The sequence below is a fragment of the Silene latifolia genome, chromosome 10, assembly GCF_048544455.1.
Source record: "Silene latifolia isolate original U9 population chromosome 10, ASM4854445v1, whole genome shotgun sequence".
Classification (NCBI taxonomy): Eukaryota; Viridiplantae; Streptophyta; class Magnoliopsida; order Caryophyllales; family Caryophyllaceae; genus Silene; species Silene latifolia.
Genome location: NC_133535.1, coordinates 37,255,237 through 37,278,774, shown reverse-complemented (window position 1 = coordinate 37,278,774; position 23,538 = coordinate 37,255,237). Strand labels below are relative to the sequence as shown.

Genomic DNA, 23,538 nt, shown 5'->3' with positions numbered 1-23,538 from the left:
AGGGTTGCTAAAGCTAAATTTTGACGGGTCAAAAATAGATGGTAATAAAACTGCTCTAGGATATTCTATAAGAGATCATAATGGTAAAGTCGTTTTCCTGGGAGCAAAAAAAGTGCGGATCTAATAGTATTCTTGTTGCTGAAGCTCTCGCTTTAAAAGAAAGCATTTTAGCAGCTAAATACTTAGAAATCTCGAACTTAGTTGTAGAACGTGATAATTTATGTGTTATCAACTCAATACGTAGTACTTGACAAATTCCTTGAGAAATTTCTAGTATTATCAAGGATGTAAAATTAGATCTTCAGTTCTTCGATGAAGTGATAATTAAACATTACTTTCGTGAAGCTAACAAAGTTGCCGACTTTATGGCTTCTATTGGACACTCATATCCAACCCTCTCAAGGTGGTTTGAAAGCCGATGACTTCAACTTAGCTCTATCATTCGAAAGGATGAGGATCAATCTAGTTTTATTACCTAACAAAAAAAAAATTGCGTTCTATGTTGTTCAACAAGGAAAATTATTTGGATTGAATTAAAAAAGAAAATGAAATGAAATAGTTTTTGATGAAAAGGAGGCAGCTGAAGTAGGAAAGGTACGCAAAGGGGAAAACGCGGTAACAAAGTATGGTCTTAAAATGTGAAATAGATCTGAGGAATTTAGGAGTGCAACTGTTTTCTGAATTATTTGGTCTGTTTGTCTCAATGTTGTTACCTTAACAATTAACATTAACAACATCACTCTGAAATCTCAATTTACGTTTCATTCCAATTCCAATGGATGTTCTTCCTGATCCACACCCTACTCCTCTCTTCAGGTTCTCACTCTTTCTATCTTTTTAATATTTCTATCACTCTTTCTTATATTGAGCTGTTAAACCCAATTGCCATCTATACTAAACACAAATTCTTATTTAAGACGGGTATTTTCAAAACTGGGAATAACATAATGAAATGAAACTCAGCACTGTTTTTGCTCATGGACAACTTATAGGTTATAGCTCGTCAAGTAACTAATATGTACTCCCTCGTCTCACTCATTTGTTTATCTTGGGGTATTTTTAATTAAAGTAGACAAATGATTGTGATGGAGAGAATAATGAGTACGATTTTGCATTATGTAGAATTGTAGGAAATGCAGTAGCCTTGATTAATTACCTTTTACAGATCATTTTTCCAATTCTCTCTTCCACTTCCATGGCAGTTTAATTGCTGCTTTATCTTATGGAGTTGCTTCAATGGCCATGGTCTTTATCAACAAGGCCATTTTGATGCAGTATTCACAATCAATGACTCTCCTTACTGTCCAGGTATCACCCTACCTCTTCCCTTTTTAAACTTAACCCTTCATTGCATTTGCGACAGCGCTGTTGCAGGGATATTACCAAGTGTTCCCCTCATTTTCAGCAATTGGCAACAGCTCTACTTATCCACTGTGGTCGTACTACGGGATTCACAAAGGCCAAGCCTTTAAACATGGATACTGCTAAGAAGCTTCTGTGGGTCTCGCTTTTCTACAATGCCAATGTAGCATTTGCTTTAGCAAGCTTGAAAGGAGTCAATATTCCCATGTACATTGCCATTAAGAGGCTTACACCACTTGCTGTGCTTGTCACTGGTTTCTTGTCGGGGAAGAAAACACCTTCAACACAGGTTTCTTCTTAATCATCCCAGTTTGTTTCTGGATGATCAACTCTCATTCGTATATAACAAATGCTTCATTGCTGCTTAATGATTGTCTTCCTGATATGGCCCTAATATGCCTTTTTGTGCAAATATGGGAGGTGCTCAATTCATGCATTGTTTAGCCTTATAGGGTCATCACCTAAGCCTGAAATTTGCTGCGATGGTGTCTGAGACCGAGTTCCCCCTTACCCCGCAATTTGCGGGAGCCATTGAGGCTCTAGGGTAAAGTTGTTGTTGTTGTGGTGGTGACTGAGACCGAGTTCACTGGAAGCAATCAGCTATGAACTGCTTGACCAACTCATGTGACTTGCCTTCTCATGTTGCAGAACTTGGATTTGGTGCATCTTCGTGCAGACTTCCACTTAGGTCTCGGGTTGGTGCTTTGTTAGTCGGGGCTGGTAGTTGTGTGTGGGTAATTAGACTGTTGGCTTTAGAGCTGGATTTGTTGCTTTTGTGCATGGCTGTCATCCCTATAGGGTGTGTTCTTGCTAAATGTGTAGTTTCATCTCCTTCCATAACAGCTGTTTGTTTGTGTGCTCTGCATAGGTGAGCCTCTCAGTATTGCTGACAGCTGCGGGTGTAATTATTGCAGCACTTGGAGATTTTTCATTTGACCTTTTTGGTTACAGCATGGCTCTAATCTCAGTCTTTTTTCAGGTATGCTCTTTTTTTTATAAGCATTAGTTACTTGGGAGCAGACTTACTTGTAGTTCTAGGGCATATGGTTTCTTTAATTCTTTCGTTTTGTTTTCAAGCTTACACATTAAAGAGGACACTATATGTGGAATGTGGATCGTATTTGTGGAATAACAGTGAGGTCATTTTGGATGCAGACCATGTATCTAGTCTTAGTTGAGAAGTCTGGTGCAGAGGACGGGCTCTCATCAGTGGAGATTATGTTCTACAACAGTTTCTTGTCACTTCCGTTTCTTCTGTTTCTCGTTATAGCAACAAGAGAAGTCCCAGAATCGCTATCTTTATTATTTGCAAAGGTAAGAAGTCTTAATTTTTTTTTTTCTTTGGATTAATATATCCCTGCAGCCCAAAACACAAACCATGTGGACAAACCCTCCCCTAAGAGGGCGGCCAAAACGAGAAAAAGAAGAAAAAAAAACGACAAAAAAAAGTGGCAGATTCTAGTAGAACAGCCACTCAAGTAAATCAAACGTGAATTGTATGCAATAGTTAATGTATATGATTGGCTTTCATGAAATTTGAAGTTAAGTTATTGTGGTAACAGAGTTCATCCTTGTCATTTATGGCGATCCTTGTTGCTTCGTTAATCATGGGCATAGCTCTCAACTTCACCATGTTCTTGTGTACAATCGTCAACTCTGCTTTGACAACAACCATCGTAGGAGTTCTAAAAGGTGTTGGATCAACGGTATGCATATGATCCCGACTTTGTGAACTTGCGCTCTTGTTTGGTGGGTGCGGTTTTCAGTTAATCTTACTCTATTTCTGGTTCAGACACTGGGATTTGTGTTGCTCGGAGGAGTAGAGGTGCATGCTCTGAATGTGAGTGGACTGATTATCAACACAGCTGGAGGAGTATGGTATTCGCTTGCCAAATACCAGGAGAAGAAAAAGATTTTGCCAAAGACGAGTCTTGATGTGGAGGCTTACAGGAAATAATACTCGCATAATGTTCTAGATTTTGATACTCTAATTGATGGCAGGTCATGATCATATATTACACCAGCGTTCGTTATGTCATTTATCATGCACTTCCGCTTCCTTTCCTCGTATAAACCTTAGAATGCCGGCACTTAGGCATAGCAGTATTAGTTGGGGTGTTGGAGTATCCAGATTCAAGACTCCAGGAAGAGTGGGCGTGTCGTATCTTGTCTAGTGTTTAACATTTCTTCATGCTGTAACTGCGTTTTCTTTATACTCGGTACATTTATCAGAAACCAAGAAAAAATGCAAAAAATTAAGATTTCAGGACGAGCTTGTATCAATACTGATAAGCATCCATAAATTGATTGTTAGCAGCCATATTCGTTCACACAGAATTCTGTTCGAATGCTAGTGTCAAAACTGAAACTTTCATTTCTATCTACAAAAGCTGATACAAATGTACAACCAAATCAATATGTTTATATATCACCCGATAAAATCTACTGAATATAACCTGTACTCTTTTTTAGAATGACAATTAATCAATCAGTTGGCTTGCCAAAAAAATCAGGATCTTGAGGCTTCATCATCTTAGGCAAGTCAACCTCTCGTGATCTCTGCACCCCTTTTCTTGTATTCATGGCAAATCTTTTGGCCAAAAGAGTGACTCCTAGGTTTGGAGCGACTTGAGAAGACGCTGGTTGTTGGGTGTTGCCATCGGAAGCTACTTGATTAGTTTGAGAGTCAGCATTTGCGTAATGTGTTAATGAATCGGGTTCAGAGAAGGACTCTCTTAAACTCAGACTTTGTGCCATCTTTCTCTTCTTAAACCTCCTCCAAGCAGCTTGAAGAAAACAAGCTCCCCAAGTTCTCCATTGGTGAGAGTAGTAGCGGAAAGTATGCTGTAGCTTTTTACTATGGAGACGCCTGAACTGGTTGGCCACAAACTTAAGGTCTTCTGCTGGCAAAGCAAAGGCTTCCACTTCGTCTAATGTTTTAACCGTTCTTGTAGAGCATGGCAGATTAGCAGAGTTGGGTAGCAGGGCCCACGCTAGAAGTTCCTCCCCACAGAAGTCTCCTGGTCCTAAACTTATGGAATTGAAAAACCCTGACCGACCCCCATCTGTCGTTGAGCTCTCTAGTTTCCCTCTTATTATGAACAACATTTCTGTCACTGGATCTCCTTCCCGGACAATGTATGTGCCTGTTGTACTCAGAGATGAACTTAGCCGTTCACAAATAGCATCTAGTAGTTGGGCGTCCATTTGAGCAAATAAAGGCACCTGCATAGGAAGTGTGTTTAGCAACTTGTGTGGATTTCTAAGAGGAATCCAGTGTTAAAGGAGGCACGTACTCGTCTGACAAGGTCAAGGCAGAGATGGCGTTGGATATCACGCCTTAGGTCAGTTGGCAAGGAACTGAGGATAGCTTCTTCGTGGACGCCTCGGGTAGCCAGCCACTTGTACTGAACAAACCGTCTTACTCTTTCTTGCAAGTGCTCGGGGAGTTGCCTATGTTTCATCCACTCTTCAGTGTCACGCCTCCTAAGTCTCCATTCCTCCAGCCTTGACGTGATAGATTGCAAATAAGTCTGCAAGATTATGTTCAAGCATGGAGAAAGAGTCAGTCTAAGTCGGTCAGAAATCTGGAATCATTATATTGTCGACATTAATCCCACCTGCATATTTCCTATTAAGAGGGAGAACAGAACCAAACCAATGATGCAGATCACACTAGCGAATAAAGTTTCCCATACGAATGTACTCGTATTCAAATTCTGTCCATATGAACTGCAAAATCATACATGCATTAGCAATGAGAGGATGGTGAAACTTAAGAAGTAATCTCTGTGGGACGAGTAATGTACCTCAACTGTTGTAATCCCCACCATAAACAGTAGAAGTACTTGTCGATGATGTTATCAGAGACGACTTTTTTGAGGATTGCATTTTGAAACATGCCATAGTCGAAGTTAGTGTCTGGGTTGTTGGGATCACAGTTAGCGAACACTTGTGTGCTATTTGCCCAGCTTATACGACCAGCATCAGACAACTCAGTACAGTCCAAGAAACGACGAATACATTCGATGGGGGATTTTTCGAGCTCACATTCTTTCTTCCAGCATGATGAGAACCTTTCTACAGACAGCAGATACCATGCTGCCCCCAACACCTATAAATCAGCACAACAACAGATATCACAAGTTCATTCTGCTAATTAAAAAATACTCTGTAAGAGAATTGATGAGTGCTGTTAATATCACAAGGCGATTGTTTTTTACATGACTCGCTAACATGTACAGTAGAAGATTGTATGCAGCGCCGGCCCAAGCAGTTTTGGTGACAACACCAGCAGCTTTAACAATCTCAGCATTTAGCGGGAAGATCAGATAAACCCTTAGAACATATTGGATCAAGACAATCAACTGAAGTGCATTATAGGTACTTCTTGATTGGGAGAGCGCGATTACAGGAATGATGAACCATATCACAAACTGCAAAGGAGAAATTTGTATATCAACTATCAAAGGTTTAAATGATACACACAACCACATGAGAAGAATGAATCCAATGATGGTTAAAGAGAGCCGATTAAGTCCAAGTCTTGGTAAATACCTGAGGTAGAGGCAGCGCTGCAAGGAGATCAATTGTGAAACCTGATCTAATATACCTCCTTGAAATCTCTTTTCTATCAGTGACAAGTTCGCCTCTTCCAAATATCCTAGAACTGGGGGCTACAAAAGCTGTTCGGAACCTGATAACAACATGTAAGATGTAGAAAATATCTGCCAGAGTTCGGAGAAGGGTGAGAGGAACTCCCAGTGGAATATTCCTTGTGAGACATGATGTCCTGTCATGGACATCGACTTGAGGGAGATAAAAGAACAATGGATCAACGAAGAGCGCCACAAGACAAGCCATCAAGAAAATTCGATTCCACACCAAGACTTCCTCGCTTGAAGGATCTAGTGTTCTCTTCCACCATGGTTGATCACCACGTTTGTCATCACTTGAGAAAACCTTAAAAGTTGGTAACTTGAAAGCTTCCCCTAATCTGTTAATACCACTCCCTAAACTATTTCCAAAACCGCTACTACTGAGTAAAGGAACAGTTGGTTTGTAGAATGGAGAGGCTGATGATTTTTCTGACGGAAAGGAATCACTTCTTCCCCAGGAGTAATCTGTACTCTGGTTGCTATTCTCATAGAAGCTGGCATCAAGTACAGAAATAAATCATTTGATTTCACTCTTAAACAATAATATAAAGTAAACATTCAAGTTTAATCCCAGTACATCAGTATCATACAAAATATATAGTTCAGAAACAACTCTTTCTAAATGAGTTTCAAGTAAGATCATATCAAAACGGTCGGCTCTCAGTCTCCCAGAGCCTCATTTTTCGTGATCATTGGAATTCAGACATCAAGTTTGAGTTAATCGGTCTAGAAGCCTGGCTCTGGGCCTCAATGTGCTGTTCTCAATCAGTTTGGAGTGCTTGGGATTTGATTTCACTCAAAACAATTTTTCAGTATCAATGTTTTTCCGATTTTTGGCAGATTTGTGTCTTAGTTTTAACTCCGTATGTTTGTTTTCACTTACATTCAGTTCTAGACAGCATCGTCATGAAAATGAAATATAATAACAATTGGCTAAACAGGCGTCAATAATTTGGTTTTTAAAATTTATTTAGAATCCGAATGTTATGTGCAGAAGAAAGGGCAACAGGGGTTGGAATTATCAATACTTCCTATAAGTTTTGGATATATTTGAAATTTGGGAACCCTCTTTTAAATCTCGCACAAAGCCCCCAAAATACCAGGAACGACTCTCTCGCCCTACCAGGAATGTAATACACATTAGTCACTAGACCATAAAACAAGAAACATTCGGGTCAGTTTTAGGATCGGAATTGATACGCAAGAAACGGGTAAAAACACTCCAAAATCAACAGCAGCAATATACACAAGGCAACTAAAGCATTGTAATTGGACATTAATTTTAAAGACTTGACATGCCATAGTTGTACAGCAGATACTTGATAAGTCTATATGATTCCTACAATTATACTCGAGGTGTTCGGATCCCACTACAAATGTAAACATTTCATTGATTAAATCATACCTGACGCGCGAATCCTTCTTGGAGGCCATGCTTGATAAGATTGAGTCAAATGCAATACCTCAAGCAGAAACCCGAAACGGGGTTCCTCATAAGAAACCCAAGTCTGATATGAATTAAACCAGTTTCAGAAATTTGCAGGAATGAAATGAATGTTTTAGAATGGGAGATCGGAAGTTGACTTTGTTGAGCAGGTACCAATATAAGTTGAAAGATTGGCAAACAATATAATAATGGAAGTATATACAAGTAGAATGAAAGAAAGAAAGCAAGAAAGAAAGAAAGAGTAATGACAGCTCATATGACTGTTTTAAAGTTAGTTAAATACAGCAACACTTGCATGTTTATGGGAAGACTTCAAAGTGCTGGGAATGTGGGATGCCACATTTTTAGACAAACTAGAATTAAACCCCTTATATTTGAGATTTGAAATGCCATATTTCCATCATTTTTAAATATTTACGGAATTGCTTTTCACATACGTTTTTTCTAATTTATATATAGAGAATCTTCTTTTAAAAAAGCTTTTATTACTTTCCCTCGAAGAAAAAAAATTCTATTTCCCATTCCCCACAAAACCTAATAAAAATGTTATAAATTCTTCAATTATAAATCTTACATCACATCAAATAAATAATCATTCCATTTTATTAATTAATTACATAAAATTTCATTTTTGATTGATTTAATTGAGATTTTTTTCAATTAGGTTTAGTAATATTTTGTTGAATTACAATATTTTACAAGGAATCCATCTTAAAATTCCATCATTCTCAGCTTTCAAGAGCGCAAAGGTGAGATATAACTCAAAACCCTTTTTTGTGTAAAAAGAGCTATAAAGACAAATTTAATATGACAAAATTTAAATTTAGGTCATAAACTAACACAAGAAATAAGGGGTCGTTTGATTCACTGTTTATTAATAAAATAGAAAATATTCCAACCAAACATTAAAATAAATCAAATCCATTCCAATACACGCCAACCAACACTCCCAAAGCAATTTGACACTCCTACCCTACTACCCAGGTATAATATTGGCAGGTAGGATGTAAAATTCAGGTCCACGGTCCACTTCACCCCCATGATGGGTACAATATTTAACACTCATAATCGTCCGATCACCCGTTAAAACTCTATTTGTAATTAGACTCATTTTTTCCGCTTATTTTCATTTCATTTGATTCATTTCAATTTCTATTGATTGATTCACTCTATTATTCGATTCGATTCGATTCAGTTTCAAGCTCGATTCGATTGATTTCATTTCGCTCTATTCGATTGATTCACTCCATTCAATTCCATTCATTCATTCACCACTTCAGCTTGATTCAGTTCCACTAAATTCATCCAATTTCAATTTTGCGAATCTTAAACTTAATAGTTTTTATTAATATTATTAATATTATATTTATTGATATTATTAATATTTTTATTTTTATTTTATTATTACTATTATTATTTTTATTGTTATTGTTATTGTTATTGTTATTGTTATTGTTATTGTTATTGTATAATTATTACTCCGTATTATTTATTATTATTATTATTATTATTATTATTATTATTATCATCATCATCATTATTAATTAATCATCCTCATTATTATTATTATTATGAATATTATAGTTATTAAAATAAATAATATTCATATTAATATAATTAATACTATTACTTTTATTATTATTAATATGAATATGAATATTAATTAATAATAATATTATTAATAACATTGTTAATTTTAATATTACTATTATTAATACCTAATTATTTTTTCATATACGAACTTTACTCTTTCACATACACTTTTTCATAACGTTCTATTTTGTACCCTTTTCACCTAAAACTGAACCAAGTGAACTCTTAAATCAATATTTTTCCCTAAAACTTAATTTAATTGCTCAAATGACTTAAAACTTACAAGATGGATTCTAATTTATCAAATAATTAATTAATTTATTTGTTATCAATTATTAATATTATTTATTGAGCTTTAATTAATCAACCAAATTTTATTTATTTGTTAAAGATGAAATTAGGGTATGTCAATTTTTATTTATCTAATTAATTAAATTAGGATTGTTGGTGTTTCGTGTTGGCTACCTAATCAGTCAAATTAGGATGATAAACGGCTAGACTTTGAACATCAATATAGCAAACCAGTGTTCCATTATTTTACCTAATTAGATTGATGGTGAACCGTAGTTCATGGTGGCTACCTAGTTAATCATTCAAATTAGTATATTTACTGGTATTATTATTATCATTAATGTTCTTCTTCTTCTTCTAATAATAATAATAATAATAATAGTATTAATAACAATATTAATATTAATAACTATAATAATAATAAGGAAAAATTATGATTTACCACCTAATATGTTCCATTATTTACAAATTACCACCTATTTTGTTCAAGTTTACAAATAACCACCTAATCTTTAGGTTAATCCACAACATTCTCACTTATTTTACATTCTTGTGACGGTTTTGCGTAATTATCAACACGATTTCATTTTAAACGACTTCCGATCATTTGTAATGACTAAACTACCCCTACTAATTACATACACTCACTCCCTACTCCCTGACTCAAATCACGTCACATACTAGAACCTAGAATTCTAGAAATCAATTTAGGCATTCTTCAATTTATCCCCTTTTTCTTCAACCTAATCAGAGGAACTTTAGATTTCTGGGTTAAATTCTCTTTCATTACCATTAATTTACAGCTTCTTGGGGACACGTACTCTTCTGGGCTATTGTAGTTTGCATCGACAACGACAATTCTGGATTTTTGTCGAAAAGGTTAAAAAGATGAAACCTTTAAAGGAATACCAATCTGAGGGCATCAAGGCCAACACCAGGAGCTTTCCACATTACTCTAATCATATCATCTATGATCTTTTGTATCCTATCCGACCCGATATCACTCGGGTCAACTCCCCAGCCTGGCTTATGTAAAACCGGTCACCTGTAAAACCGGTCATCTATTACCTGCTTAAACCAAATTGGGCAGGCTTGGTTTCTTCCTTTCTCGGTCGAGACCCAAGAACCAATCTGTCCGGGAGGGAGCCGACATCTTGTTAAAGTAGAAGAAGAGAAAAAACGGGCAGGGGTAATCGGGTTGAGGTAAATGGGTGAAGAGGGTTTAAGGAAGGGAGTTTCATTACCATTGATTAGGTTGAAGAAAAAGGGGATAAATTGAAGAATGCCCAAAATCTACTTTTCTACTATGTAATGTGAATTGAGTCAGGGAGTAGGGAGTGTAATTAGTAGGGGTAGTTGGTCATTACAAAAAATCGGAAGTCGTTAGAATGAAATCGAGTCGATAATTACGTAAAACCGTCACAAGATTGTAAAATAAGTGAGAATGGTGTAGATAAACATGAAGATTAGGTGGTTATTTGTAAACTTGAACAAAATAGGTGGTAAGTTGTAAATAATGGAACATATTAGGTGGTAAATCATAATTTTTCCTAATAATAATAATTATTATTATTATTATTATTATTATTATTATTAACTATAATAATAATAATTATTATTATTATTATTATTATTAATTATTATTAATATTAATATTATTTCAGTTCAATTCAACTCAATCATTCGATTCGATTTTCCAGTCCATTGATTGATTGATTGATTCGACTCCATTGATTGATTGATTGATTCACTCAACTCCATTGATTCGATTATACTCGATTGATTTGATTGACCAATTGCAGATTGATTCAGCTCATTTGATTCACTTTAAAAAGTCGAAAAAAAAGAGCTAATAGACTAATGTATAGTGTTTAGGGGTACATCATAAATCTTCAAAAATGTAGAGGTACCCCACAGAAAACCGAAAAACTCGAGAGTACACCTTAAAATATCCCTAATTTTTTTTTGCCGAAATTATATCACCCAAGATGTAAATCAATCAGTTTAGTTGATGAATTTAGTAAAATAAAACGATTAGAGCGGGATGGGTAAAGCACATAACGGATAAAATAGGAGACAATACATCGAACCCTGGGCGAACTGACATTATATTGCAAAACCATGACAGTGAGCTACAGCAAGAGTTTCTTTTTATACTACAAACTACTAGCTTCCTTATCTCCTGCCATTGCAGTTCATAACCTACATAAAAGTAGTACTACAATATAACAAGATGTGACCAACATGTACAATGCATAGGAGCCGGCAAAAGTTCAACACACGCTGCCGCGGGATGAGTTAAGAGAGTTGCATTCGAGCCAGGCTACTGACACGACTGACAGTTTATTCACAACCAAAATATCATAACCTCCCAACGTCCAGCTGCACCTATATACATGCTTGAATCCAGAGCACCAACGTCTGCAAAAGATGTTAGAGCTCGCATTTTAGATAAAGATACAAATAATTTGATCGCATAGATGAAATAGCTTAAATCTAGAGCTAAATTTACTGAGTTAACGCAGAATATATGTTTTCTGGTACCTTGTTGTAGAACGCTCACACATCATTTTAGATTAATGTGACTAATGACATACGAGTAGTGTATAGTCGTATAGACATCATTATAAGTTAGTTCAATTTCAGATATGTAAATTTGTATTCAGACCTAGAAGGATTACCTCTGATTACCATCTAAGTTTCTTAGAGCGAGGCATTGGGGTTAATGGGCAAAAGCGTTTACTGGATCCCGCTTCCACCAGAGGCTGATCAGAAGGAAATGCACTATCAAGGAACCTCTCGTCTTCTGAGACCAACTCCAGGTTCTCCCTAGTAATTAGAAATTCAACTGCATCCTCCTCAAAGTCATAAACAAGTCCCAGCTGAATTATCTTCTGAAGATCATTTACAGCAGGCGATTTTTCTTGAGAAAGAAGGCCTTCTGCAAGTTCTTGTGAAAAATAACTCCCGAATTTCATGGACAACTTTCTATTTTTGTAAGAAGATTTCTCGATGAACAGCGAATCCGATTTCAGTTCCCAGTGAACAAGTTTCTGAGATTCCACTTCAAGGGGCCCACCACCAGGCAGAACCAACTTATAGTTAACACTGATTGGTCCAGTAGTCTCCGATACTGACAAGTTAAGAACAGAAGAAACAACCTGATGACGTGCTTTCACAGCCATATTCACCTTAAAAGAAGCAAGGTAACATAAAAGTAATTTTATAAGCCCTCTCGAAATGACATTGCTTTTAAGGTTAACATTGGGTTCTTCATTGAGCACTGGAGAAATTTTTACGTGCAATTCAACCGATTTTGACAGGCTCTTAACTTCCAAAAAGGCATACACTTGATGAAGTAGTACAGGGGCATTATGAGACGCGATACTACCTCTAGGAAGCCAGACAAATGGAGGGCATTCATCAAGATTCGTGAAAATGTTTTTCAGAAACAAGTCATCAGGTAAAAATAAGTTCTCCTTGCTCGAAAGCTGGATTTTATTACAGTTGGCAGACATGGACGGCAATTTAGTTAGTTTCTTCAGGAAATCCTTCGTTGATGAGTTCCAGTTCTCAATAATGAAACCCCAGAAAATAGAGCACTCTTCAGCAGTCAGTTCATGATTCTCTCTTTTCAACCAGTTATCGTACAGAAGCATGTAATGACTTACTGCTGGAAATTCTACAACGCCAAACGCTCTTGAAAATATAGGCAGCAGCTCATCTTCATAATAATTCTCCAGGCAATGATAGAGTGTGTGAAAAGTGTAATCCCGGTCGTGAACTATGCATTCCCTTGAACTGACCCATTGCCCTCCGCCAGAACCCTTTTGATCTGGTATCCACACCTGAGAATCAGATCTATCAGAATCTCTCAAAACCCACGAGGAATTTAGGAAAAACCTGTAACATTTCTTAATGGTTGATGTTTCCGTGAGTGAATACAATGATTCGAAAAGAAAGCGTGACACCTCCATTTCATCAACTCTGACCCCAATTCTTTGCAGCTCAGTTTTGTATTCAAAAATACGCGTCCCATAGAAATTATCATCAAGATATGTCAGATTTGTATCCTGGAGGATGTCTTTCCATTGGGTCTGAAGTAAAATACATTGACTTGGAACCCTGTCACCTAATGGCGTCCTCAAAAACTCACTCGGAATGATGTTTGTTAGAAAATACTCGAGCAAATATTGTTCGTGAGGTCGAGACATTAGTACACGGACGGTTTGAAGCAAAGTAAGAGCGCCTTCAGCAATCATTTGACCAGCTTTTATTGGCCTTTTCAAACCCTTAGCAACAAGAGAAGCCCCTTCTTCCAAGCCAACTATAACCCCCAATGCCTCTAGCTCGTACTTGTACTCATATATCTCAAAACCGTAATAGGAATCATCAATTGTAGGAAGATCCACATATAAAGCAATGGATGACCACAATTGATTTGAGAGGATAGAGGTGGTAGGCCTGAGGTAGCCGTGACGAGTCTTGAACAGCGCTTCTCCAGACAAAGCTGCACAAAGTCGAGACAACTGAGCTGGAATTGTGCTGCACATAGTCTTGATGCCTCCCAAGAGAGAGAGAATATTACACGGTGACAGCTTGGATGAAGACAGAAGTGTATGTATCCGATCGACTACTATATTCAAAGTCCTGTCAAAATCCAGTGCAACTCCAAGTGACTTCAACTCACTCATGTAAGAACTAATCGACTCTCCATAATAGTGTATGTCTAAAACAGGGACCTCAACGATATTTAGTAGACAAGCCAGATTAGAAACAGGAAAGATAGTGGATACTGGACTATTAAATCCTGTGCTGCTTTTAAGCCACTGTTGATCCTTCACCTTGTGAATGAAACCAGTAGCAGCAGTTGGTTGTAGACGCCGTATGCAATTAAGTATAAAGAAGCCACAACTACTTGTAAAAGAAGCAGGGTTTTCAGGAAAGACAATTTTCTGAGGGACTGAGTCGTAAACCTCTAGTTCAGATTTAATGCCAAGTAGTGCCAGTTCAGATGTAAAAGTTTCAAGCTTGCTTCCATAGAATGTGACATCTATAACAGGCATGCTCGTCAATATAGAAACAGCCTCGGATTCTGATTCCAAGTGTAGGAAGACCGACCTGTTTGGAGAGTAACAACCCCTGGAAGTCCTCAGCCATCTCCCTTCCCTCAGAGTTGTCAACCAAGCATCGTCTACCATGTTCCTTTCCTTTAGGAAGCCTATAAATGTCAAAAGAGAGATGACAACGTCCTTGCTCATTTCTGAGGTAGCAGCTTCAGCAAAGCGCCTTGTGGCCACTGTCTGGAGATCATCCAGACCCAATGTGACACCAAGATATTGCAGCTCGTCTACATACGAATTTATCCTATTCCCATAGAATGTCTCATCAAGGACGGAATAACCATGCAAAACACTGGCAGTCATCTCAAATATTCTCTTGCCGATTTCATGAGGGAGAACACATTTTGATGGAGAATTGTATCCTCTGTGTGTTTTCATCCACTTCCCATCCCGGACACTGGATATGAATTTTTTAGGACAAGTGGGTGCCTGCATTTTGATGTTTTTGATCCAGTCAAGCAACAGAAACGCTTGCTCATTAGTCAGTCCAGACGATGCAACAGGCAACTCAATATCAGGAGGTAACAAATGAGGCAAGTCTTGAGCTCCAAAATATTTGGTCAAGAAGCCTGTGAGTGACTTGGTGGGTGTATACTCTCCTGCAAAGTGACCATCCGCGGAATAAACAGATCCGATATCATGAAATCCATGTTCGGAAAACGGGTTTCTGGGCCCAGATAATCTGGCCCACTTGCTACCTTCAGCAGGGACAAGAATTTTATGTGGCGCAGTCCTAATGGTGTTCAATCCATCAATAACAGGCATATATGCAATCAGCCCTGACAAATTATCCTCAGGCAGGAATCCTTTCAAGAAGGTTTGGTATAGAAAATGTGTGAATTTGAGCAGAAGATCCTGCTCTTTTCTAAGTGGTATATAGTTATGAAGCGATGAGAAATAACCAACTGCTGAACAAGACACGATATTTGCATGCGATGACAGCCAGCCAACTAGAGCAGAACTTAGCTTATGACTGACTACAGCAGCTGCAGTGGAATTTGGCAGAAAATACATATCACCAGGACACTTCAGTTCCAAATTGACTTTGTTAAGCCAGGAATGAACCTCAGGCTCCATCGCATACCTAATACAATACCCTTGTTTCTTGGTTTTCGAAGCACTGCATAGGTTTATCTCACCGGACTGGCCTATATACTTAAAGACATGGTTCTTTAAAAAGAAGGGTTTTGTAAAGATGTCTTCATTAGTGGAGAAAATTGTCAGCATTTCCACGTAGTCACTGTCCGATACTTGGTTAATCAATTTGCAAGAACTAATGCATTTCTCATACCAATTGTAGCTCTTGGACATAGGTGGGACACCAAGAAAGTCAAGAATCTCATCAAAATCATCCATATCAAGTGAAGCATGTACGGGATGATTCTTCAATGAAGCAAGCCCAGCGAGACAGATACCGCTTTCCTTCAACCGGATTAATAGCTCTCTGAACTTCGGAAGAATTCTTATTCCCGATAGGGGATTACATAACTTTGAGTCTTCACGGAATGTTTCACATGGTAAAATCTTTGCACAAAGCAATTCGGACCTGATACTTTCTCTCACATCGTTCAGCTCAGAAATTGGAGACTCTTTTATAGGCAAAAATTGGAAAGCCACTGAAGTACTAAACAGTGGAGTACCCTCCTTCACAAAAGAAGTAAAAGCATTGACGAATGCAGTAGGAACACAATTAAGAATCCCTACATTCCATCTGCTGTCTAATAGAATGCTTTCGCGGGAGGAAGCAAGCAAGAAATCTGCTTGTATTAAAAAAGGGAACTTTGTGACCATTCTCGTTGGGAGAAACGCAAAGATACCCGAACATGATGTTCCACAAGTTAACCTTTCCCCAAACGGAAAAGCAAGTGAGATTACCCATTCTTTGACATCCTCTCTTCCACGCGCCTGAATTTCAGCCTTCACTGGAAATGATTGTCTCCAAATGTAATATTGGCATGTCTCATAAGAAGAACTTGATTTATTCTCCGCAGAGAGTTGAACAATGCGTGAATCCGCCCTTTTAGACTTGACAGAAATATGTTCAGTCTCATGGGAAATTGAGACGGCGCATAGATCAGATGGATCTTTATAGTAGCTGTTGCTACTACGTATCTTCAGTTTCTTAATCTTAGATAAAAACAGAAGCAACTCTGGATGCAATTGGTTAAGCTGTTCTCGGACAGGCTCAACCTTCTCGGGCTTTAAGGGAAGAACAATTATAGTCGTCGGCAAAATTCTGTCAGTTCCATACACTCCATGGATCTTAGAAAGAAATGATTTATCTGCAACCCATTCAGGTACTATGTAACCGATACCACAGTTCGGATCTGGCTCTGAACTGAACTTTACCTTATATCCATTGCTAACAATATGTGGCTCCTTGCTCACTAAGAAGACACTCTTAAATCCGATTCCTGCAGTAATGCAATAAATATGGTTTAGGTATTGGCCTTTCAGTCAATGAGATAAAGCTAGAAAGCCTTTCAGTCATTGAGATAAAGCTAGAAAACACTCATTTGAATAAGATGGTTTAAGATGAAATTATCAACTCACGTACTCTCCTACAGTCATGACTCATAGGTATTCGCAAATAAAAGTACGGTTTTGTTTCAAAGACAACCTTTGAAAAAAAATTCCAAATACCACCTTTAAAAACAAAATCCAAACACTATTTTAATTTTTTTTTTTTTGAAATACAACCTTTAATATTTTTTTTAAGTCAAACATGATATTTTCGCCCGAGTTATACACTTGCATTGGGGTGACTTGAGTCGATGTTTAAGATAGCAAACGAGATAGGTTTTAGAAGATTTTGGACTCGTTGGAAATGTGGGAGTACAGGGTCCAAGGGTTGTCAACATGGCGGTCAAAGGTGGCTTTATGTGGGATCGCTTGGTGTGTAAAGTAATGCTCCTCAGGAGAGGGTTGTTGCAAGTCTAGGGTTGAAGTCTTGGTTTCGAGCGGGTGTTCGACGGTTTTTCGTAGGTCTTTTAATGAGGGTATGATGTTTTGTTTGGTCTGAAACTTGGTATGTAGGTAGAGGGAAGTGTAAGGTAGGTTATAGTTCTGTTGTATGTGGTGGTTGTTGGTTGCAAGTGGTGATTCGAGGGGAGTGAATTGGAGGTAAAAACAAATTATGTTTCTAAAAATACAAGGATAAAATATGGGTGTTGATTTTCACAGTACGTAAATTACTCATTGCAGTACGCTTTTGACATAATTGCCCCTCTCATTTCCCTCATTGAAAATTGTACATTTGTACTGCATTAGAAAGAAGAAAAAAAACACTATGAAAAACAACACCGTAACTTTCTTCCCCAAAACCTCCAACTTCAAGCTACCACCACCACTGCCCATCTCCTAGCCACCCACGTAGACCTCCGTCAATGCCACCATCCCCCTCACCTGCCTCATGCGACCTCCATGAGCACCGCCCTCATCCTTGCAACCTCGCACTACTACACACTACCCCCTTGAACCACCCTCCCTCTCTGTTTTGTCCCCGCCGGCCACCGTCACGAAAACCCTCTTTATCCGGCGACGACAAGTCAGGCAGCCACATACCGTTCCGTCCAACACCGGGCAACCACCCGATCTCCACCATCAATTAGCACAAACCCTAAATTGATTATAAAAAATCCTTAAAAATGAAAGTAAAACATTAATTTGATTATTAAGAATGCAATTAACAAATTAAATATGTATTTTACACTCAATTATGATCCATAATTGAAGAAATTTGTTTACTTTGAGAGAATACTGTGATTAATTAAGGTTTTTGATTAGAGAGAATTATTATGTTTACTATTTTTTACTTAGGGGTACACAAATGGAAATTAATGAACAAAAAGTACTGTAATGAGTAAAAAACGTACTGCGAAAATAAATTACGTAAAATATTTAAGGTCAAACTCTAGGTGACACCCACTTGAAAACTGGCAGCTCACGCACTCGCATTGGCAGGTGGCTTACCACTTGTAATAACCGGACCCGCAACCATTGTAACACAATCCAATAAGATGGGACGTGCACTTCTAAGCTCATTATTTGTCCTCAATTAAACCTAACAAGGTCTTGAAATTTCTTATAAGCTTCTCATGATCTCCTTAATTTAGCCATGGACAACTTTCCTCACATTTCATGGCGTCTTACAATTGGAATTACAAAGAAAACTAAAAATATATTATTTTTTCATATATTTAATTTTACATCCCAACAAATTTCTCATATATTAAAACATACTCCCTATGTCTTGGTTATTTGTTGTCCTTTTTTTGGATGGCGATAGGGTGCCACCGGGTGACACTAAGTTTCAGCGCCACCCAATTAAATAAATAAATAAATAAATAATATATATGAAATGAAAATCAGCTTTTTATTTTGCGCCAAACTATCAGGGATAAGACGATAATCTGTTAATTTTTGAACTAGAACTAAAATCACAACTAGAACAAAAATATACCCTGTATCTAATATTTACCTAATTGATCAACAAAAAGCATAATTGATCAAAAAAAATCATGAGAAATTTATACAAGCAAGTATACGTCTATGTGAAATTTTGATACTATATTGCTCATTAATCCTGCTTTTATCATTGTTTTAGATTTTAATTGATTTAGTAGTCCGTATCATACTCTATAGTTGATACTTGTTTTTACACATAATTTTTATAGATAATACACCAAAATTGGACTGTAAAAATAGGCTGCAGACCTACAGTGAATCATTGACTTTGCTTTTGGTATATTAGGTTCTTTTGTATGGGGTAAGTTCATATTTATCATTGTGCTTAAATAAATAAACGATCAAGAGTAAAATAATAAAGCAAGAGTGAATTTGTTAGAGAAAATCAAGTACTCCGTAGATGCCAACAAGATTGGTACTCCCTCCTATTCTACATAACCCTCCCCTTCCATGGAGGGCACAGGAATTAAGGGAGGGGAGTATTATATAATAAAGTATTGGAGTGGGGTAGGAGATTGGAGAGAAGGAAGGTATTGTGTGATTAAAATAAGTATTGTTGTGAGGTAAGATGATTAAAATAAAGATTGTTGTGGGGTAAAGTGATTAAAATAAGATAAAGTATGAGTATTGTGGGGTATTGTTGTGGGGTGGGGTGATTAAAATAAGTATAAAAGTTTGTCAAATAAGGAAATAGGGAGAGTATTGTGAATAGACGAAAAAGGAAATAGGGAGAGTTATTTAGAACTAGTATGGATCCCGCGCATACATGCGCGGTATTCATAGATCTTTTACTTACTTTATAATGTATTATTTAAGATTTAAAATTGACGTATTAGTAATTTTTCATATTTTAATATGAGGATAAAAAATTGAAATGGAAAATTAAGTAAAAGAATTAAGTAAATTCATGAAATGTATATTTTTGTTGGAGAATATTACGGTATTATACCGTAATCTAATAATATTATAATGATATGATGAATATCTTCAATTGCCTACATTAGAATGTTCTAGATCGAGATTTAGGTTATTTTGAATGCTATATAAATGTCTGATCTCTTATTTTAATGGGTACGAATGAACTACTATCAATAATACGATAATCGCTTTATGAATTCATCCCCTCTCGATTTTTAATAATTTTAATGAAAATTTTCATCACAAAACTTATGATTTCAATTTATAAATTATCTCAAATAATTTTAAAGTTTTTTTTGTCAAGAACTTAATAATATAAGTTCATAATTTTTTTATACGAACTAAATACTCGTACTTGGTAAAAACAATTATGCGAAACTAATAACATCAATTTTTTCGGTTTTTCATATACGAATTTTAGATTTATACCAGTTTTTTTTTATATTAAAATTTTATAATTTAATTAAAAAAATTATAATGATTAAAGATTATATCTTAACTAAAAGATAATAATTTAATAAAAATAGAGTTTTGTTTCCTTATTTAGCCAATTTCTTTTTGGAGGAAAAACTATTGAAATTTTTTATTCTCTTAGTAGTAAATAAAATAAAAGGGAATGCAAGTTGAAAAAAATATTATCCTCTTTTTAAATGTCATAGTATTATTTATTGTATGAAATAAATCAGTTGGCCTGGTCAAAAATAGGATATAATGAAGCCCAAAGCCCAATATAGAGCAACTCATTTAGGCAGGAAAACTTAAGAATCTCTTATTCTTTTAGTTTAAGGGGGATAGAAGGGAGTATGATTTACGGCTAATATGAAAGGATTTATTTTATTCCTAAATTACCCCTATTAAAGAAATGTTTTGAAATCAAAACATTTTAGTAGGGAAGTGAAATTACCTAAGTTATTTACGATTACGCTCTCGGTGGCGCCGAATTTCAGTATCACCGGGTGGCGCCATCTCATTTTCCTTTTTTCTTTTTTGGGTGTCTGAGTCATTTCTCATTTGTCATTTGTCATATGTTAAAAACCATAATGAAAAGGGTTTTTTGTCAGAAACTACCTTTTATTTAGGGTCATTTGTGAACAACTACCTTTCATTTTATTTTTGGCTTTCAACTACCTTTCATTTTTTCATTTTGCGAAAGACTACCAAAAATCCACTTCCGGCAAAAAAAAGTCAACTTTATGGCATTGACTTACCATTTCATGTTGAATCTAACTCTTTACTTCATAACCCTAATAATCGATGATAAAGATTGATTAAACCCAACATTAATCACCTCAATTTGTCTATCTCTTACCCGAAGTAAAGTCCTAATCACTGAAACAAAATCATCATTGATATTAATCTTAACATGTGGTAAATAATTCTTCAACAATAATGATATGATCTATTATGACCTTGTTGGCAAAATTAACTCCTAGGGTTAACTATTCGAAAAAAAACATGGATTCATTCTTAGGATCACTTGTGTGCTACTATCTCATTAGTTTTCTTATACCCATCATCTTACCATAAAGAGAGAAAGAATGTACTTTAATATGACTTAGATGGACAAAAGATTGATGAATCATGAGCAGTCTATAAGGTTGTTGAAATGTAAGGGGTGGAGGTGAAAGTGGTAGTAAAGGTGACGACGGAGATGAAGATGGAGATGGTTGATGCGTTGGTATTGCTTTGAACAAACTTTTAATAAGGTGTTTGAGCATGGAGAGGAGCTTTTTCGGATTTTGTTGGGTGAACAAAGGGAGAAATATAGGTTATATGTGTGAAAAAAGGAGAAAAGAGCAAGTTAACGCCGGAAAGTTGACTTTTTTTCGCCGGAAGTGGATTTTTGGTAGTCTTTCGCAAAATGAAAAAATGAAAGGTAGTTGAAAGCCAAAAAATAAAATGAAAGGTAGTTGTTCACAAATGACACTAAATAAAAGGTAGTTTCTGACAAAAAAAACACTAATGAAAATGATAAATAAAAGTAAAGATGAGAATTATTCATCACCCTTTTCTCCAATGAAGCCTTGCTCTCGTTTGTCTTTCTTGGTTGATCGAGCAATACTACAAATGGAGGACATATCAGGCTTAGAAAACCCGACTTCATTGTTGAAAATTAAGAGCGTGGCTGGAGCTCCACAACCAGTGATATCCTTCTTGATGAACACAATCTCCAAGGTTGGTTCCACGTCTGTTTCATACTCATTATCCTCTGCATTCTGCCAATACCCACAACAAACAATCCATAACTTGAATAATAATAGAACATGCAGTGAGGAGTTAGACTATAAAACCAATCTTATGACTCGAACCAAAAGCTTAAAAGCTTAAGTTGATGGTTGGAGTATCAAGATGGGCTTTATAATTTATATATCCATTTGTTAAACCTGAATGAGCTCCATTAAAAAATGGACATCTTTGGTGTAGAGCTCAGCAGAGAGTGTAGTAACAGCTCGGTGAAGATCTTTTGTAAGTGGGTTTACATCCTTGCATCCTCCAATGCTGAATTTATTCCTTCTTATTTCTTCTATATGTTGTTTTGCTAATATTTCTGTTAATGGTGTTACTATAATGTCTTTCATTCTCTCACTCTTTTTCGCCATTTTCACACTATTTTTACGGACTTCTATTTTTTTATATTTATATTATGTAACCAAAACCCCAATGATGTTCATAATTAAATAAGCGTGGGTGTGGCGGTAGTGAAATGACAAGAGAGGGAAGTGAGGTGATGCTAAATGTGGCGTATCTGATTTCTGAATGACGTTTTGACAACTACATGTCTCATTACGTAATATACATGTTCGTGACGTTGTGGAACTCACCCATTAATTATTATGTGCGACCGTTGTTCAGTGCCACAAATATAAATTAAAGTCGTCACTTTTAATCTAAAATAGTCACTTTTTAACGTAAATGATCCCTTTTATATGGTCGTACTGTATAATTGTCTTCCACTATAATTATTTGTAGTTAACCTTAAGATGTGTCTATCAGTCTTAAGTTTAAGACCGGTCAAATACACCAATATGGGAGAAATAAGACAAAAATAAAATACATGAGAAAAAGTACAATATTAGTTTAGCTGCATATATGGAATGATATTTGATTTGTCTTAAGTTTAAGACGGATATCTCCGTTTTAAGTAAGACTCGCTCTTATTTATTGATTTTTTTTTTTTTTTTTGTGTGAAAGAGGGGGTTGAGCCCCAATACCAAAAACTACTCTAAGTAGGAACTAAGCGGGGGATAGCAACCCCAAGTAAATCCTCTCGGAGAATCGTGTGAATACCGTCCACGGAGGGTGATCAAAACAGACAGCGGTAGTGTATAGTTAACTCCTTCATTAGCCAACCAATATGCTGCCCTATTTGCCTCGCGAAAAACACGGTCGATATTTGTTGTCCACCTCTCTAACTTGGTGAGATCAATACATCGTTGGAAAAGCGGACGAAGGCTATTACTTAAAAGTTGTTCATGACGGACGAAACTCACGCTTGATGTGTAACACCCCGACCCAAACCGGGTCGGGAGCGGTTACTTATGATAGCTCACCAGACAGTGTACATGGCCCACAGATCAACACGGGTCCTTTATAGCGCATTTTGTCCTCACTTATGCGCATCCCGGGAACCTTCCCAGGAGGTCACCCATCCTAAGACTACTCCCAGCCAAGCACGTTT

General features: G+C 36.6%; 3 protein-coding genes across 5 annotated transcripts; 1 reads left to right on the top strand and 2 right to left on the bottom strand.

Annotated features, from left to right (window-relative positions):
- Positions 1–496: 496 nt before the first annotated feature.
- LOC141605503 (UDP-galactose/UDP-glucose transporter 7) lies at positions 497–3,404 on the top strand. Of its 3 annotated transcripts, none has more exons than XM_074424305.1 (7): positions 497–816; positions 1,203–1,308; positions 1,406–1,651; positions 2,231–2,341; positions 2,518–2,676; positions 2,925–3,068; positions 3,155–3,404. In XM_074424305.1, the coding sequence occupies exons 1-7, from the start codon at positions 776–778 to the stop codon at positions 3,317–3,319; spliced, it is 972 nt and encodes a 323-aa protein (XP_074280406.1). In that variant the 5' UTR covers positions 497–775; the 3' UTR covers positions 3,320–3,404. The 3 variants fall into 3 exon arrangements, with proteins under 3 accessions (XP_074280406.1, XP_074280405.1, XP_074280404.1); XM_074424304.1 differs by having other exon boundaries at positions 661–816; positions 1,166–1,308; XM_074424303.1 differs by having other exon boundaries at positions 794–1,007; positions 1,166–1,308.
- Positions 3,405–3,636: 232 nt separating this feature from the next.
- On the bottom strand, positions 3,637–7,891 carry LOC141605502 (putative cyclic nucleotide-gated ion channel 14). The gene is made up of 7 exons (XM_074424301.1): positions 7,426–7,891; positions 5,920–6,514; positions 5,586–5,798; positions 5,172–5,476; positions 4,983–5,094; positions 4,659–4,895; positions 3,637–4,587 (listed from the first exon to the last, which is right to left on the bottom strand). Exons 1-7 carry the CDS (start codon positions 7,452–7,454, stop codon positions 3,847–3,849), a joined length of 2,232 nt encoding a protein of 743 aa, XP_074280402.1. The 5' UTR covers positions 7,455–7,891; the 3' UTR covers positions 3,637–3,846.
- Positions 7,892–11,443: 3,552 nt separating this feature from the next.
- LOC141605501 (uncharacterized) lies at positions 11,444–22,540 on the bottom strand. Its single transcript, XM_074424300.1, has 4 exons — positions 22,244–22,540; positions 21,865–22,075; positions 12,033–16,888; positions 11,444–11,772 (listed from the first exon to the last, which is right to left on the bottom strand). Exons 1-3 carry the CDS (start codon positions 22,457–22,459, stop codon positions 12,039–12,041), a joined length of 5,277 nt encoding a protein of 1,758 aa, XP_074280401.1. The 5' UTR covers positions 22,460–22,540; the 3' UTR covers positions 11,444–11,772; positions 12,033–12,038.
- Positions 22,541–23,538: the final 998 nt, after the last annotated feature.

What these genes read in the sequence shown, in the direction of transcription:
- LOC141605501 (XM_074424300.1), bottom strand. Translation starts at nt 22,459, where the DNA reads ATGGCGAAAAAGAGTGAGAGAATGAAAGACATTATAGTAACACCATTA. An exon ending in TTTTAATGGAGCTCATTCAG is followed by an intron (nt 22,076 to 22,243) that starts GTTTAACAAATG and finishes GGGTATTGGCAG; the next exon opens with AATGCAGAGGATAATGAGTA. An exon ending in AGGCTTCATTGGAGAAAAGG is followed by an intron (nt 16,889 to 21,864) that starts GTGATGAATAAT and finishes GCATTACTGCAG; the next exon opens with GAATCGGATTTAAGAGTGTC.
- LOC141605502 (XM_074424301.1), bottom strand. Translation starts at nt 7,454, where the DNA reads ATGGCCTCCAAGAAGGATTCGCGCGTCAG. An exon ending in CAGCGCTGCCTCTACCTCAG is followed by an intron (nt 5,799 to 5,919) that starts GTATTTACCAAG and finishes TCTCCTTTGCAG; the next exon opens with TTTGTGATATGGTTCATCAT. An exon ending in GCCTTGACCTTGTCAGACGA is followed by an intron (nt 4,588 to 4,658) that starts GTACGTGCCTCC and finishes CTTCCTATGCAG; the next exon opens with GTGCCTTTATTTGCTCAAAT.
- LOC141605503 (XM_074424303.1), top strand. Translation starts at nt 953, where the DNA reads ATGAAACTCAGCACTGTTTTTGCTCATGGACAACTTATAGGTTATAGC. An exon ending in TAATCTCAGTCTTTTTTCAG is followed by an intron (nt 2,342 to 2,517) that starts GTATGCTCTTTT and finishes TTTTGGATGCAG; the next exon opens with ACCATGTATCTAGTCTTAGT. An exon ending in TATCTTTATTATTTGCAAAG is followed by an intron (nt 2,677 to 2,924) that starts GTAAGAAGTCTT and finishes TTGTGGTAACAG; the next exon opens with AGTTCATCCTTGTCATTTAT.